The sequence below is a fragment of the Cyrtonyx montezumae genome, unplaced genomic scaffold (assembly GCF_038088225.1).
Source record: "Cyrtonyx montezumae isolate F1298 unplaced genomic scaffold, pur_monq_1.0 scaffold_1, whole genome shotgun sequence".
In the NCBI taxonomy this organism is placed as follows: Eukaryota; Metazoa; Chordata; class Aves; order Galliformes; family Odontophoridae; genus Cyrtonyx; species Cyrtonyx montezumae.
The window spans coordinates 16770661-16789199 of record NW_027071825.1 but is presented as its reverse complement, the minus strand read 5'-3'; the positions used below and the strand labels follow the sequence as shown (position 1 = coordinate 16789199).

The window sequence follows — 18539 nt, the reverse complement described above, 5'->3', positions numbered from 1 at the left end:
GCTATCTTGTATTCGTATGTGAATTCTCTTTTGCTAAAGGTTTATTCTGATTCTTCTTCAAAGATTATTTATCATCATTTGTTATTTTGACCTAAATTGTGTCTTTCATAGATAGCTGTTGTTTGTTGCTTTTCCTTTTTCTTTTCTTTTCTTTTTTTTTAGATTTCATTTCTTCTCTAAAACTGTTAGTGCAAGACTGTATTTCTCCTCTGTATTTTTTTCCCCCTCAAGCCTCCTCTCCCCTGAGAGGCTGTTGGCTATTTATCAATGTTTGTTCCTTCTGTAAAGCACACTTAGGTAAGGTGACTGTTTATTATGAAATGATGTCCCTTAAAAGTGAATCTTATCAGTTTCTGATCTCTTTCTCTCTGTTTGACTTTTGGAAGATCCTATTGGCTTTAAGAAGTACTTAATCTCTCTATTTTAACAGAACTGAATGCTAACTATATAAAGGCAAATACTAAAGAGTTAAGATACATCAGAATCCAGTACAACTTGTAGTGAAGTTATGCCAGGAGCTTGTAGGAAGAAGTGGAAAATCCCCAATATTTTCTTCAAATATACATATTGAATATTGAAAGTTGATTTCATGTAAATATAGTCAAAATGAAAATAGTAAAATAAATAGCAGAAAATGTCATGTATGCTGTCTGGGCATTGGATTATATTTATTTTGTTGGTTGATTATATTAGCCAGACTAAACATTGTTTGATCCTTTGATTTCAGCGCATTGAACTCATGATAAACTTGAACCCTGAACATTGTAACTTTCTCTTAATTCTGTTTTTATTTCAACCAGAGGGAGCTGAACTACTGATACTGTTAGAAATTGAATCATTTTTGTTAGGGGACGATATAAATGTCAAAAATAAGTGAAAAAATATTTATGAGGCTTTATCCTTGTTTTCAAAAGAGGATAGAAGAAAGATAGAACAGAAATCATATTTAAGTCACCCTGCACCTCCCAGTAGTGTCAAAAGTGTTTCCCCTGAAGGCAAAGTGAGAATACTGTGCTGGTCTATGTTCATGTCAATTGCAGTAGATACACTGTCCTTTGCCTGTAGTAGGCACAGAAAGCTTCTGCCAGGGTATACTTGTCATAGATACTTCACTAATGTATGCAGCTTTTAAGCATTTTTGAAGATTATTTCCTTAATGACTTTTACATATTATACTTCCAATAGCATGAATTATTTCTGCCAGCATTTTAAAATTTCCATTATTCATTCATCATTAGCTGTTATTCCAGCCTACATAGGAAATAGAGCATTCAAAGTTCTTGAAGTTCAGTAAATGCTTGTATTTTCTAACCTTATTTTTTTCAGCATCCAGCTATAGAGAAGCACTGTTTAGAAAGCAATTGATTCATAGTTTTGTTTATTAGTGGAGGTCAAGAAAGTGCTCAAAACCATTAGATATTTGAAATGCAAAAAATCAGCATTTTTTCATTTGATTTTTGGGTTGTACGCCTTTTGAATTCAGTGAAGTCACATTTCACTTTCTTCAGAGAAACTGCTGAAGCTAAGTATATGCTTTTTTTCCCCTTTGACTTATACTAACATTATTCAGGAATGTAGAGAGTTGAGAAACTTGCCCCATGTGAGATGACTCCTGAGAAAATCCTGGGGTTCTTAGAACTGAGTCCTGATATCTTGCAGTAATGTGGCAGCATTGTGGTGCTTCAGTAATAGAAAAATTTCCTAACCCTTTCCTACTCAGGATAGCATTCCTTAAAGTACAATCCAGCTTTGCTGTTGATGCTAACACAGTGTTATTGAGGTTTTCCACCAGCAGCCAATATATCTTTAAGAGGTAAAAGATCAGTGCTGCCATCCATGTATGGGGATGGAGGAAATTGAGTTACTTTGCATGATCCAATTCTGCCTACTGGTTATAAGGACTCCTTGGTTACTCTGTGTTTTCCAGGAAATAAATATTGACATTTACTCCACTTTAGTAAGAAATTATTGATTGGCATACTTTCATGGGAATATGATTTTTTTTTTTAGATTTAAATATGAAAGTCAAAGCCATGTAGAAAATACCTTGATTTATTCTATTTGCAAGAAAAAGGTTTGAACTTCTATGCTGACTAGACCATTTTCTCTGCTGCCCAAGTATATAAACAGCAACACAAAGACTGTCTTTAGCAACTGGAAGATACTTTTTGCTATTTTGTTTTAATCAAAAGGTATTTGTTTCTTTCATTGGATGTGAAGAACATCACTATCTGTATTCTGCTGCTTTTGGATAAATTTGTGCTGTTAATAACTACAAATAAGTGTCAGCAAACAAGGACTTCAAGGTTTTGAGAAAACAGTCAACCACAACAACAAAAAATGATGGTATACAAGTAGTTAAAGATAGGAAATTTAAGCCACATAGCCACTCATGCCTTACTACTAATAGATGAAGCTGTTCACTGTTGCCTCATTTGCATTACCTAGAAACTAGCTGTATTGAAAGATACCTCAAAACAAAAGGAACAAAACTGGTTCCCAGCAGTATGAGTTGTGCATGTAAGTAAAGCTATGTAGGAAAATCTTGTAAGAGTCATCTTTTTCCCAGTAGCTTCTCTGCTTCTGCACTCAGTATATTTTGTTTTCTCTAATTCAATTCTTTGTTAATCTGAGTGCACAGGTTATTCAACAATCCTGTTTTCAAATGCCAGTGCTATTAATGGATCACTCATTCTGTATGCTGCTGACAACAAACATGATGCCGCAGTCACTTGTGATGTTTTTCTGAACATCTGAGGTGCTGTAGGACTACTTGTGTTGTGTTTGTTTTTGAGAGTCTTCATGTAAGGTGAAATACATGTTTCTATTGAAATTTTCCTGACAGTTCTGATTTACCTTAAAATATCTGTTTCAGGTTTACCAGAACCAAACAGAGACAGTATATTCCAAGGGCTGAGAATGGATCAAGGATTTTACACGTCAAAAGACTTCCTACCTTTGGTAGCCATGGCAAGTAAACCAGGTGTGTGACACTATGCTTCTGTTGTAAATATATTCAGTAAGTCACTAGCAGCTCTTGAGGTATCACAATGCAGAGCTGATTGTACAGCATCATGTCCAGTTACACAGTGTCTCTCAGTGAACTCTTCTGGGCCAAGGCTTTCCCTTGGTGAGCTGCAATCTCAAGAGCACGTGGTAAGTTTGTTCCAGAGATTTAAAAGAAAATAGTCTTATTACCAGGTTCATAGATTTTTATATTTATTACATACAGAATGTTACATATTTATAATGAATTCTATCCAAAATATCTCATAAGATTCTCATTTATATATATTGATATAAATAACACACAATAAATAATAAGATGGTCTTGAACTGATCTGGTATTGAAGTGTTGCTGTCCCTCATGAACAGATACATTGTATGTTGTTGATAATTTGGTTTACCTGTAGCACCATTATCCCAAGTCAGTCGTGTTGACTATTTACAAACACATTTAAAGGGTCGCTAGTTTTCTACCCAGAAAAACTCAGGACAACAGTAGTATGTATGGTAGGAGTCAGACAGGGATACTGGTTCATAGGCATAAAATACATGCTTGTTTTATACTTTTACATATTTGTTCTGAGTGCAGAAATGGCTTAATTATCTACCCAGGGGGTATAGATGCTTTCAGTGGCTCTGAAAGTAATGTCATAAGCCCTAGAAGGATGGATGATTCCTACAAGTACAATCACTAGATTCCCTAGTGTGCTTGTATATGTATAACATATATATAATATATATAAAAAATAAAATAAATTTTACATGCAATTTTCTGGATATAGACATAAGTTCAGTGAGCTCAAGTGAGTTGGGAGAAAAGGCTGTTTAGTTTTGTTTTAAAGAAAGATTTTTAAAAATAAAACAGCTTTAGAATATGCACTCCAAAACAGTTTTTGATTAATGAAAGCAAAACAAATCCTTTAAAACAATTCCTCCTCATAATAATTTGACTAAAAATGCTTCACAGAATTCTATATATACACACAGAAATAGTGTAAGGTGTCTCTCTGAATTGAGGGTCTATAAAGCTATCATCAGGATCTTTGTAAATGTTGCAGTGTGGCACTCCTAGTTTACCAGAATTTGTAATTTTTTCCTTTTTTTTAATATATTTTGTCTAAAATAAATATAAAAAGATGAACTTTGAAGATCAAACTTTTTTTTGACTTACAGTAATAGATTACTATTCATTGTTGTCTGTTAATTGACATGGTCTCCCTATCTTAATTTTCTTAGAATCTGTCTGTTGCAGTAGTCACTTCTTGCTCTCTAAAGAACAGCATTTTAAAATATAATACAAGCATTGTATACTTTGCTTTATCCTCAGTTTTACAATGACATTACATTTCTCTAAATGATAGACTTACCCATTTTAAAATAGACAGTACTCTGTGTGCTTGTTATACTTTCCTCCAGTGGGATTTCCCTGGTAAATACATACTAATTTAACTTGTGAGTGGCCTTGTAGCCATCGACTTGTATTTCAAATCATTATTTCACTGCACCCTTCCAGTCTTTTGAAAATACTCAGAAGAATGAGATGTGGGCTGTGGGAGAAATCATGAACAAAGTGGGCAAGCATAACTTATCCACCCTAGGCTTGGTCTGCCATGGCATTCTGAGATGCCATTCCTGTTACGTTTGCTCTTTTTCTGTTGTTATATGTTCAGTTTTTGCGTTTGATTGAGTTCATTAAAAATTTATCTGAGAAAAAATAGTTTAGGGAGAATTCTAGAATAAGAAGTTTATTAAGTAAATGGTAAATGCAATTTCCATGTACATGGTGGAAAATGATAGCATTTGCCATATATCAAGCATGTTACAAGTGAAGAGAGGATATATATATTTGTTTGTGGCATTATGTTTAAATTTCAATGATTTCCCTAATAGTTCTATTTAAGCCGATGGCAAAGTGCAATCTAATGCAAAGAACACACAGGGTTACATTTTTTGTTAGTATTTCTTATAGAAGTGAATCCTAAAACACAAGCTATGGGTAGCAAACAGTGTCAACATTCTCTGTATGTAACTTCTTGCAAACACTTTGTGAAAACCACTGAAGATCTACCATTTCATCCAGTGCAACATCTTGGAATTAGTATAATAATAATATTCTTTCTGAATGATGTTCACTGTCATAGGGAATAGTTTCTGAGAACCATGTTAGCCAGAACAGCATAAATGGCGTACAGAAAACTGTGACTAAGGAACTAACTTTAAGAAGCTATTATACAAATCTATCAACAACTGGAAAGTTTTTTTTTGTTTTGTTTTGTTTTTTTTTTTTAATATAAAAAAGCAAGTGTTATTCATTATAATCTGAGTTGGTTTTGGTATTTTTTTAGCCATCTTGACATTGAATTTTATATATGAGAAGCTTAATTTTTGAATAAAAGTGTATTACAAAGCTTATTTCCACCTGCAAGGACTAGAATTGTGTCATTTGTATCCTTTCCAGATAGAAAGGTGCTGCTCCTAAGAGTTCTGACTATAAAATTTATGTATATGAGCATATCTTAAAAATGGGAATAAAACTGTCTTTCAGTGAAGCAGAATAATTTGATAGTGACACTCCATGCTTAGAAACTGTAAGATGCAATTTTACACTGCTTGGAGTACAAGTACCATTTGAGCTGTCATGCAGAAATGGTTTCTCATACTTGAAAATGGGGTTTTTCCTTTCATCTTTCAGGGATGTGTGCCTGTCACTCTCCATTGCCACCAGTACATGGAACTGTGATTGTACTTGGGGCAGGAGACACTGCTTTTGACTGTGCAACATCTGCTTTACGCTGTGGAGCTCGACGTGTGTTTGTGGCATTCAGAAAGGGTTTCACTAATATCAAGGCTGTCCCAGAAGAGGTAAAATTAGAAAAAAAAATTGTAAGAAGGAATAATGGTTGTTATTTTTGTAGAGCCTCAAAGTGTGTTGTTGGTACTTAAAAGATGTCTGCTAAAAGAATTGTTTCTTAAATTGCCCTTGCAGTGTATAAAAGTTGATTTAAGCTCTAAAGCTCAGTTTATGTAGTCTTTGGATAATTCATCTCTCTGTTGTACCCTGTAAAGTCAGAGAGATGCCTTTGCATAAAAAGGGTAAAATTTCTCATAAATTAGAAATCTATGAAGTTCTGAAAATCTTGGAGGCACCCCAGAGATCCATCAGGCATTTGAGTATTATGGGAGACTCTTGAGGTCCAAGAATTATACTTTATGGCTGCTTCCTAATGAATCTCAGTGATCTTGACATAGCTTTGGGAGTCTCTAAATTCTTGTAGGGGAATTACTTATGATGATTTTCACTTGAATCACTGCCAATGGCAATAGAGCGATGGCACTAGTCACAGATTTCAGTGTTCAAATTGATTTTTAGTCTGACTGCACTTTATCATTTATGAGGACATCTGCAAATTCTGAAACATTCTATGCCTCCTCAATTTATCTGTATTGCAATAAATTTGTCTTAAGGTTGGATATTCTTATTTTGATGCTTTATCCATTAAAATTTCTTTGATTTTCTTAAAATTTTATTTATTTATTTATTTTTAGCAATTAGCAATTGCATCTTTATAAAGGGAATTTGGTCACCTCTTTTCAAGAAGGTGGGCATCTTAGAGATCTTATACAAGGTGAATGGAACTGGAAAAAATAAAAATAATAATAATGAAAGAATGACCTGATGCATAATTCTGTTTCTGTTGCACTTCAAATAAGATGCCTAGACACAGAGAAATTACTGAGGTCACTGTAGGAAAGATATTCATGCTATTCTTATTAATTAATAATCAGCTGTGACTCTAAACCCAAATCTTTGTTAGCAGCCTAGGTCAATTCCTGAAAGTTATCAATGTTCATGTTATCAGATTATGCAGCAACTTTGAAAAAGATAAAAATACCTTTGACTAGTAATGGCCAAGCTAGAATGATGTCAGGTTAAACGTTTTGTAAGCTATTTCTTGTAAAAATATTAGATTTACATTATTTGTCAAGTAATGATAGACAGTCAAATACTGAAGTCTCAAATAAGGTATGCCAGGTTGAATTCCAAGTGGGCCTTAACCTCCCTCATTGCATCCCTGCAGGCTCTGACTATATTCCTATATTCTTCCCAAGTGGACAGGCTCTGTTCCCACATTTCTTGGACCTTCTTCCCTTTGAGTTAATCCATGAGCTCCTAAGTCATCCACACAGATCTTGTCACCTTTCCCTAATCTATTTTAGGGAATAGAATAATATTTTAGGGAATATTATTCTTAGGGACATACTGATCTTGAGTTTAGAGATAGGGGTGTTTAAGTGTCGACCGACTCTAATGGGGTCACTTTCTTTCAAAGCTCCTTGGCTTCTCCACCACCTGTGTTAGGTTATCTTCAACACATTGCAGGAGCCTTCTGGGCCATGCTTGCTTGGCTATGTTGCCAGTCCAACAAATATTCGGATGATTGAAATCCCCCAAAAGGAGACTACTTCTGCTGTTCGTAGAATGCCTTATCTATTTCCTCCTTCTGATCAGGTGGCCTGTAGTACATACTTGAAACTGTCACCAATATTAGCCTGCCTCTTACTTCTCACCCACAACCACTCCACACAATGTCTTTCACCCCCAGGTGGAACTTGATAGATTCTAGCTCCTCTCTCACATAAAGAGCAACTCCACCACCTCACCTCACCAGCCTGTCTTTCCAAAAAAGGGTGTAAATGTAGCAGAAAAAAAAATATTTGCATTGCAAATCTAACAAGTGCTACTGTCTGAAAACTGATTGATTGAATAGCACTGTCGACTCTGAAATCAGTATTAAGATGCCTATCTGCATAACATACTCTAGTGCCTTCTGCTAAAGAAGAACGTGTGGTAACATCTTGAGTGAACTTTTCATAAAACTTATCATGTTTGTTTATTTATTTTATTACTTCTACTCTACAGATGGAACTTGCAAAAGAAGAGAGGTGTGAATTTCTGCCTTTCCTCTCCCCTCGGAAAGTTGTACTTAGAGGTGGACATATTGTTGCAGTGGAGTTTGTTCGAACTGAACAGGGCAGTGATGGAAACTGGAAAGAAGATGAGGATCAGGTTGTTCGTCTGAAAGCTGATGTGGTGATCAGTGCCTTTGGTTCAGCTTTGAGTGATGCTAAAGGTAACTCTGAGTAATGCATTTCATAAATTACAAGCATTTTGGCTGCAGTCATTTTGTGTCCATTGGTGGTTTTGTGAAATGAGTCTTTTGTAGATTACAAAAGGTTGTGACTTAGTCCTTTCCACAGGATTTTGTTTGCCCATTAATTATACTTCTTAGGATAAAACTAAGGGTATGATTGCCAAGCATTTTTCTGTATGTTGCTGCCTACAGCAGGAACCCAGGTTAGGGGTACAATTGCTCAGTTGCATTTAGAGAAAAGCAATCTTCCTTTCCTCTAAATGCAACAGGGATAGAAAGAATACTCCTGGGGATTTCTCCTGGACTCACTCATTAACCTTAGAGAAACTCATTATAATACTACTTTAGACTGAACTGAGCTGATCTCTGAAACGTTCTTTACCTATTGAATTAAGCAAGAATTAAGACAAATTCATTATTCTGGTTTAGCCACTCTGGGTACCACTCATTTCTTATACATACCCAAGAGCACTGTGGTTTCTCTCATACATGCAAGATTTCTTAAATTCTTCTGTGCTTTCTTCTGTGCATGTCTCATTTTTACGTGTACTTTACAAACTTTGGTCTTGAAAAGAGAAGAAATTAAAAGAAAAAGCATGTATTTAGTTCAATAATAAGTATAAAGAAATTGGCACGTAGATGGCACTTCAGATACTGAACCAATTACTCAGATGTAAAAGAGAGCAGAAAAAGATGAGTTCAACTAAGAACATGAGAAGTGAGCAAAGCTCAGACTGTGTTCTCTGACCCTAGGTTAAAGAGTTCATGTGCATGCATCAAAGGTGATTTGAAAATAAAAGCAAATAATTCTGGAATGCTTTGTTGTTGATAATTTTAAAAATCTTCTGTTTTCAGTCTTTTGGAAAGGTTTCGAGTATCTCATATGATAAATCAAATATTAGGCTATGAAATCAGTATGTGTTGTTGTGATTCATAGAACGTGTGATAAAGGAGTGATTCTGTTTTCACCCACATTGCGAACTGCTTCATCTAAAAGGTTGAACTGTATTGTGTTGCTTAGATGTGATTGTGTGCCAGTCTTGTATTTTCTGCTATGCACTCACCCTCTAAATGACATGTTGTGAGGTTTTTAAATATGAACACAGAATGTGAGGGGTAAAAGTCATACAGAAATCTGATCATGAAAGAAAAGAATCGTTGCCTTTGGGAGTGAGCAACGCACTTCAATTTCACAACGTATTTTTTAGTGAAACTGCTATTAAAATAGAAATCAAATTATAAAGAAAGAGGCAAGAAATATCAGCATTTGTTTGGTATGTTGTGAAAGTGAAGACTAAGACTGAAGGGAATAAAGTACTTATAATGAACATACCATTTCAGTTGCTTTTAAACCTTTATTTTTTTCCTAAGCTGGCCTAACAAAAGTCAAATTTACTTTTCACCATAGAGCAGAATTATAATCAAATCTTCAGACATATACAACAAAAAGGAACAACAACAAAACACGTTAAAATCCCAGATATCTTATATTCTTAATGTTTTTCTAAAAGGCATCATATTTTTGTATGCAAGGCATAGAAATATTCAAATTTCTCCACCAAAATTATGAGAAGAAAATATCAGAGATACTTGAAACTGGATTAGGCCCTGAGCAACCCAGTCTGGCTTTGAATTTGATCTAACTTTGAAGAAAGGTTTGGACTTAAGTGATCTCCTGAAGGCCCTTACAGTCTGAATTATTCCGTGTCTGGGTGACTCATATGCATGTTGAATAAACATATTGTTTGTTGCACGTGCAAAGTTCTGTCAGTGATCTAATTTATAAGGTATCTCTTGAAATAATGAATGCTACTATAAGTGATATAGTATTGGTACAGGCTAAACTAGCAGGATTTGTCTATTTCTTATTAATAATGTTTAATGCTGATGTTACTGATGTAAGAATAAAGAAAATGCTACAATAACCAAAGGAAATTATAAACGAGACATAGCCAAATTTCAGTGAAGTGTAGGACATTCTATGTACATGTTCTGGTTAACACAGTGCAAACACATGTGCACTGCTGGACAGAGCAGAAATAGTCCATAGGTTGGGAAGTTTTTTCTAGTTTATTATCCTCATCAAGTTATTTCATATTCTCTAGCATAGTATCTATTTCATTTCCACAAGAGATTCCATTTTGGAGCTGCAAAATTTTTTGCAAAATTTTGTCTTTGTTCCGATATATTGTATATTTATGTGAAGAACCTGGACCTTGTATGGAGAACCATGACAAAAGTAGTATACTTAGAACACGTTCCAAAATGGAGTTCAGGACAAATGTATTTTGTAGGGTAGAGGGGACTGGCAACATACATTCAGTTCAACATTCTCTTCAGCAAACTAGCAACAGGCAGAAAATAGTTGGCAGCAGACTTTCAGTAGAAGCCTCTCCCAGTATACCAGGGCCCAGATTTAACCACTTAAAGCATGTTTATTCCTGTTTAAGTATGTTAGTGGGGCAGAGATTATGGGAAGCATGACTGTGTCTTTCTTTGTCTTCTGGACCTCAAGACTGGGCAGCATCACCAGTTAATGAGACTGTTGGTGATAGCTGTAGTTTTACATTTGAGATTCAAAAAGATACAGTATATCTTTATTTTTCTGAAGTAATGCTTCTATTCTCTGTAAAGAAAGTCTGTAAGATGGATATCAAAAATAACATTAATGAGCTACTAAAGCTAAAATTACAGGAACTTATGAAATTGGTTAAACATAAAAACCATTAAACTGTTTATTGAAGCTTCACAGATATACTGCAGCTAATGAGCATTTCTGCTATTTAAATAAACCCAAATTGAACACACATTACATGGATACATAATTAGTCATGGCAGTCAAACACACACAGATTCACTTTTAAAGCTTTATTTGAGGAATCTTTTCCATTTGATTTGTTTTGTTAATTAAAATATTTCTTCTGTATTCACTTATATTTTAATATTGTTTTTGCAAGCACAATAATTTGCTGCTGCTTTTCCATTTGTGTTTATTTGCTCTGTGAATACAGCAAATGGAGAATATATATTCAGAACTGTCCTTTTGTTTGGTATTATTTGTGTTAGCATCATTTGATAGCATTAGAAAAATTCATCTGTATGTTATTTTTCATCCAGAAAGTTTCTTTCTGGATGAAAGAATAGACAAGGGCTTCTCTGCAAGTAATGTCTCATATGTTGCTGCCCATGACATCACAGGTAAATATTGGTAGTATGGCAGCAGAGGCTGAACCTTCTATCAATATCCATCATACGTTGTTGCTTTGTGACAAATGGACGCAGAGGGGCTGACAAATTGGCATCTAACATTGAAGGGTTCATGGAGTAGAGGCGTGTCATTGAATTCCTCCATGAAAAAGAAAATGGCATCGTCTGACACTTGTTGATGCTTGTTGAGCATTTACAGAGACCGAAGAGTGGATGTGTCCACAGTGAGATGCTGGGCAGTGAATTTCAGCTGTGGTGACAGAGGGTCACCTCCACTGGTGCCAATTTTTATGAGCCCACTGTGCAGGCTCTTTCTGTAACTGGTGAAAATGCACAGCTAATGCTGCTATGTTGAAAAATGATGTTTTGTAGCAGAGAATTTTCTCTATCAAATAGAGATTGTTCTCTTTGTATCTGTTCTGTTTTCCATGGAAATAAATGGGATTCATTACGTTCAGAGCAACATATGTATAATATCTCATCAGGATATAAAGAAAAAGGCAACACAGGCACAAGATTGCACTCTGAATTTTGAAGAAAAAAACTATATTAGTTTGGAACTTCAAAGAGTGTGAGATTGCAGGCATTGGAAAGACTCATCTCATTACTCTGTCCCAAACAGAGAACCAACAAAAACAGAAAGCAAATTGATTGCTTATTGTTCAATGGCAAAAAGCAGCTCCAAAAACTGATAACCAGGTTCATCTTACAAGCTCAGATTTGGCTCCTAGACTATCTCTCGTGCCCTGCAGAAGCAAAGTAAAAGCTGCTTCTTGGGATCACCAATATTCTCCCCTTCTTTCAGACAGTGTAGAAAGTAGTCTTGTCAATTATCTTGGATATTAGATCCAAATTGTAAGGACATTAGGAACTCATACAAGATGCATTTGAATCATGTCCTTATTTTTGCTTAACCTAAATCTTGGAGATTATAAGAAAAACAGAAGGAAATATCTGCTGGATACTATATTAACTGTTACACAAGGGCAGTGTGCTTTCTCAGTTTCAAAATCACTGAGTCGGGCAGACAAATCCTTAGTCCCCATGGGGAGGTGTATCAAGCAGATGTATGTTGGGCTTTTTTGCACTCAAAAAAACTGTGAATGTAATTATGGCCATACAATTATTTTAGCACAAAGCAACCCAAAAATGAATTTGAGAAATGTGGCAGATCTGGGATAGCAGAAGTAATGCCTATTTTTCCCCCAAGATAAAAAGAAAGAAGTAGTCATAACTTCTAGTTGTACATAATTTCGTGCGGAAAAACTACATGTGCAGTAGCATATTGCCCTCATACGTGCTATGGTTCAGTATTGTCTCAGACAAAAAAAAAGTCGTCCATCCTAACCCTAGTACCGAATCCTGCAGTGCCAAGTTTTCCACCGTGATTTTTTTCTTCCAAACATGTCTTTACAAGTCTGTATGTAATTAGCTTGTGAGAACTGTCTAAATCACATGCTGAGATGGCACCACTGCACCCAGAAAGTTATCCTATGTATGACAAATATAAGATGATTGAAAGCTGTCTTGACGTAGAATCTGAGACATATAGAGGAATTTAGCATATTGATTTATAAATATTACTGAAGTATAATAAAACTACTATCATCAATTATAAGTACTTTCCTTAAAAACAAACAAACAAAAAGCCCTCTTATTTTCCAGAGTGAAAAGTCTCTCCCTCTGAAGGTTCTGTTTGGTGAGACCTTTCAATTATTTAAATATTTATAAAGGAAACAATTTCATAACTTTTTGTTTCTGCTACTAGGCAAATACTATGCTTGTCAAGTTAAGCCAAAACTATATTCAGGGTAGGAGGGATTGTGCAAGCAGTATGTCTTGAGTATAGATTAAATGGTTCTGCTTTCAGCTTAAAATTGTAATTCTGCATTCTGAAACATAAAAAAAAAATTAAAATTAAATAAAATAAAGAACCGAAACTTTGGATTTGAGTCCTATGGATATTTGTGTTTGCCAAGGGTAAGAAGGAGAGGATGGGGAGGATAAGCAGATCTAAATGTTTTTATCTTGCTTTTGATTTTATTATTTTGCCCCTTATTATACACATTTTGCCTCTTTGTTGAAGGCAGGTGAAGGGAGATGCAGAGCCTGGGAAGAAAATTCCATCATGTCATTGTGTGAATAAAATGTCTTTGAAGATTGTTGTGCACCTGGATGTACGCTGGGGCAATAATGTGAATTTGCCCTTGTTTTGGTGTGAAAGAAATATTCTTGTTCTAAACTAGCAGGTTTCTCTTTTACATATATGACAGCACAAGCACATCAGTTTAATTGACCTTGGCAATCTGCATCTGCTAGCAGTATGTCCCTGAGGGACAGTGCAACTTTAAGCTGTATTTTATTGCAAAGTTTTCCATTCCTGCAGACTTACAGCCACATAAAAATAACTCATTTTGGTATATGGCATCAACATTTGCTAAAAATATTTATTGAAAATGTGATTCTGTTCATGAAGATATTTTGAGGTGTCTCGACGATAATCAAACAATGTTAAAAGTTACATTATAAAAATCTTGTTAAGTTTCTTTTTTATTTTTTATGATCATTTATTTGTAGTAAGTGACATTTGTCTAATTGTTTATTTATCTAATTTTTAATAGTTACATCCATCTTGTTTTTAAGGACCGTATTATTTCATACACATAATGCCTATATATGCTACTATGAAAAAAATTAATGTATCTTAATGAATAGTCTAAATATTCAGATATTGTGGTGAAAAATATAGAAAAAAAATCTGTGTAAACATTTCATTTTTATTGTTTCTATAATGTCATCCTTAGTACATATGCACTTCAAAATGAGCCTTAATTTCATGATGTTCTGAGCTTAAATGTCAGTGCAGTATGTTTTCTATTTTACTGTAATGTATCTTTTCCAGAAACAGACAAACAAACAAACCTTTAAATCAATACACTTTTTCAAAACCAAAGCTGTCAAAGCCTAATATTTCCTGATAGGGAAAAAGTTGCATCTAGAAGTTTTATATCAGGTTTAATAATGACCTGTGAAAAAGTAGCAGTATCATTTCTGTTATGAGCATTAATAAATATGTGAAGTAAATTCTAAATGAATTTCTAGAACTCACAAACATTCTTTGGCTTTAAACCTCCAAAATCATATGTGGTATATTAAGTTGCACAGGAGTTAACATATTAGTACAAAGCTATGGGTGGAGGAAAAAAGATAAAGCATTTTTTTCCTTTGTTAGCATTGTTCTGCATAGAATTTTCAGAAGCTCTGGATTTTTTTTTTTCCTGGGATATAAATAATGCCACTTTGAAAGACTTTGTGAGTTGTAGCTTTTGGGGTACATAGTTTCTTTTCAGGGAAAGACCAGAAGAACACTAAAAGCAATTATTTCTTGTTAGTCAGAAACTTCTTGCAACTCTTGCCTACTTGTATTTTGTACATACGTCTGGTTTTTGAGGCACAGAGGATCTGACCACTTACTGATTTTACTGAAAAACTGTTCCATATAACAGGTAATTTTCTAAGCTGTGTTACTAACTAGATACCTCTACTACCTCACCATAAATTTTTCTGTGTAGAAAACATTTTTTCAGTTCTATCATAAACTCATGCTTAATTAAGTGAAAAAATCCGACCTTGGAACTGCTTTTCTAATTGCTATCAGTTTGTATTTGAGAGATTTTGGCAACATTTTTTTTCTTTCTTCTGTTAACATATTTGTCCTTCACTTTAATTGCAGTCAGAGAGGCCATGGCACCTATCAAGTTTAACAGATGGGGTCTTCCAGAAGTAGATCCAGAAACTATGCAGACGAGTGAACCCTGGGTTTTTGCAGGCGGTGATATCAGTGGTCTTGCTAACACTACAGTGGAATCAGTAAATGATGGAAAACAAGCCTCTTGGTACATGCACAGATACATACAGGTAACTGTTTATTTTAGATTAAATATGCAAATTTTGAATTTAGATTGGTGATTTGTACACTGCAGAGTCATTCAACTTAAATCGCATACTTGATTTTGGGGAGCTGAATTCATCTTTCTTATAATATCTTAACACTGAAACCTAAGAAACTATTTCTGACTTCCAACTGTGAATTCCACTGAAGGAAAATACATAGCGCAAATGGAAGTCCTGACTGGTAAATGGGGAAAAAGAAATAAATCCATGATTATTTTAAAAGTAAAATATCTCAATACTGCATAAATTAAAAAAATAATACTGCTACTATTGATATCTGGCGAAAGACCATTTTGGCATTTTTAGAGTACTAACAGTTTACAGAGAACTCATGTGATCTACATGAGAACCAGAGTTGGCTTTGACGAGGATGCTCAAGTGGAAACAAAAGACAAAACAGTCCATGAATGCAGAGAGGAAAATAATGCAAAGGGGAATTTACCTGAGTAATGGAAGTATAAGGAGTATAGACTTGAAAAGCCTAGTAACTGCACATTCCATTTGGTGCTCTTTCCAAGCTGCTGAGTGTTTCTACTAGCCCTATCCCTTCTAGTTGAAGAGAGCACTAAGTGTAGAGGAACTGTCAGAGGCAAGACACAGCCTGTGCACAGACAACCAGCTGACAAAGATCACGTTCATTGTGCAAGGAACTTTTTAGAAATATGACACATGATTTATTCTTCCACCAAAAGAGATTTGAGCAACTGAAGTGGGGACTGTAACAGCTCGATGTCTTTCTCCCCCATCCATCTGCTCAAAGCTTCTCTGGTTGCATGTTTGTGCAATTTCATGCTGTTGGGGTCTAATTTCACTTCCTAAAAATACTTTAACTGAAAACTTGTTAGTATCTGTGTGTATATATATATTCTTTTTTCACTTGATCTAAAGCACTGCTCATGTCCTGGCTTCTTCGACCCTTTGAAAATGCTGTGTGTGAAACATCTTTAAACCCCGACCTACTTGCTTAATTTCTCAGTACACAGTGAATTTGGGTAACTGTGATAGTGGGAGGTCTCCTTTTTGTCTCCAACTATCATTTGAAACCCCTCCTTTTTCATGTTACTTCCACCACAAATCTTGCTTTTTTTTTTCTTTTTTCCTGGAATATATTGAATGTTTTGCAAGAAATCTAAATAGTCTGGCTTGAGAATTAGAATTTTAAAGCAAGCAGGCTTGTGGTATTAGAGAATTTCCGTTACCCTTTGCAGGTTTCAAGGCAGCTTATTCAACCTTACAGTCTCACCAGGAAGCTAATGGAAAATTCTTACAGCAATATTCACAGGAAAGTTTCCAAATGTCAAGTGTCACCTTTCCAGCTGTTAGATGAATGGGTAGCCCAGGGGCATTTATTTGGATGTGCAGCCCTTGTAAAATCTGGTTGCTGTGGTGGAGTGCACTGTAATTTGGCAATTTACTTTACCAGTTCTTGGACCTGGTAGATCTGGAGGAGGGTTTGTTTTTTATGGTTGTTTAGGAGGGATAATGTTACCCTTGCGTTTAGACATTTAGAGAGGTAGATAATATTTGTGGGCACATGCCTTTATGTGTGTGCATGTTCATTCCACTGCCCCATATTCCCCAAACTTTCCATGTGAAATGAAGAAACACCTTTTAAAGTAGCTTATTTTCTCTCTACTTTGAGATTCTTAAGATAAGCAATCTTTGTGTGAACTTTGTGTCTACGCTGAGTATGATAGATTTTAAACACATTGATATTATCTATTAATTTGCATTTTAGTTACAGAAATAGGTAGCCATTTCCAAAGTCATCAATTCTCTCAGTAATTGAATCTATAAATAATGCAGTCAGTGTTTAGCAAAATAGAAATATTCCATAAAATGTATCTACCAACCCAAGACAAACTCCCACCATCCCAACTCCTTGCTGAAATCCCTTTTCGAACACTGTGCTCCTGCTATTGCAACCTACTCCAGACAAAAGGCTAAACAAACAGATGGGCTTGCTATGTGCCATGAAACTCCAGTCGTTACAAGCTCTGGCACGTGGTCAAGTGGAGCATGAGATCTAGACTCATGGACTCTCCAGTAGAAATACCTTATGTTCAGAACTGGGAATTATTTACAGAAGCTTCTTGGCTGCTCTAACTCTGGAAACTTTCCATCATTAGTTGCCTAAATGTCTTCTGCCTCTTAATATTTTCATCCCACTCTACTAAGCAAGGGTTAATTTCAAAAATTGTTGCCTGCAGCTCTGTGTTGGATTACTCTCTATAAACATGACCAGTCACAGCCTAACCAAGGGCAGCTGAATTAGAACCTGTTTGAAAATGCAGTCTCCTTTTTCAAAGGAGAAGTCTCCTTTGAACAATTATCTACAGGTCACTAGAGGTCCAAACGCAACCATCTAAGTTCATGTAACTATGTAATATTCCAATTTTTTCAGGATTCAGTCTTTTTTGTCACTTCATGAATGATATAAAAATGTATTTAAATTAGCTTTGGGGATTACAGTGGCCCTCACTTTTGACTAAAGTTAACTTTGTAATAGTGGACAGGGAAATACAGGCTGCTATTCTGTTCTGTGCCTGAATTAACATTCGTTCCGTTCATTTTTTCTTGGTCAGTGAATGGGATTTATTATTAATTACTACATAGTAACTGTATTTAGGGTAATTCATATTTATTGCAGGACTAACTTCTAATTTTTTTATGCCTGCTTTGAAAGCAAGACAGCTCTCCCATCACAGTTCTTGAACTGTTTCCTTTCTTGATCAGGAATGTCTAGACACCAATGTCTCATTCATATACTTACTTGAAAAGCATTTTCCTGTACTTGTTGGTCAAGATGGCATCTTATTCTCACTATAATCATTCTAACAATGTGATTTTCCCTCTTTCTCACTATAAGCATTTTTTAAATTTAAATATATATTTTTATTTGTCTGATAGAGAGCCAGATCCCGTCTGATATAAACTGTGCTTCATTGAGGAGCACTATTTAGTATGAATATTGAACACATCACTGTGCAACTCTGAATCAGTATTATGTATTTATTTTTTCTCTATCTATGCTGTCAAAAATATAAATCTGAAGAGTATAGCTGTTGTTTCTTTCATGAACATTGACCCTTCTCATATATTCCTCAGGCATGCATGAAAGTACTTTATTTCATAATCAATACAAGAGATGGGTGTTTCCCAGAAAGTTTGTCTTTGAAGCTGTTAATTATGCTGTCTGCTTCCTTTCATGAGAACTGA

The 18539-nt window shown here is 35.1% G+C and overlaps 1 protein-coding gene across 1 annotated transcript in view; it reads left to right on the top strand.

The window, feature by feature from the left end:
• DPYD (dihydropyrimidine dehydrogenase) overlaps positions 1-18539 on the top strand; it is a 318162-nt gene that overhangs the window by 140224 nt on the left and 159399 nt on the right. The window contains exons 9-12 of the mRNA XM_065742081.1: positions 2876-2983; positions 5699-5868; positions 7928-8138; positions 15100-15284. Coding sequence (XP_065598153.1) covers positions 2876-2983; positions 5699-5868; positions 7928-8138; positions 15100-15284 — 674 coding nt within the window. The remainder of the gene's footprint in view (positions 1-2875; positions 2984-5698; positions 5869-7927; positions 8139-15099; positions 15285-18539) is intronic.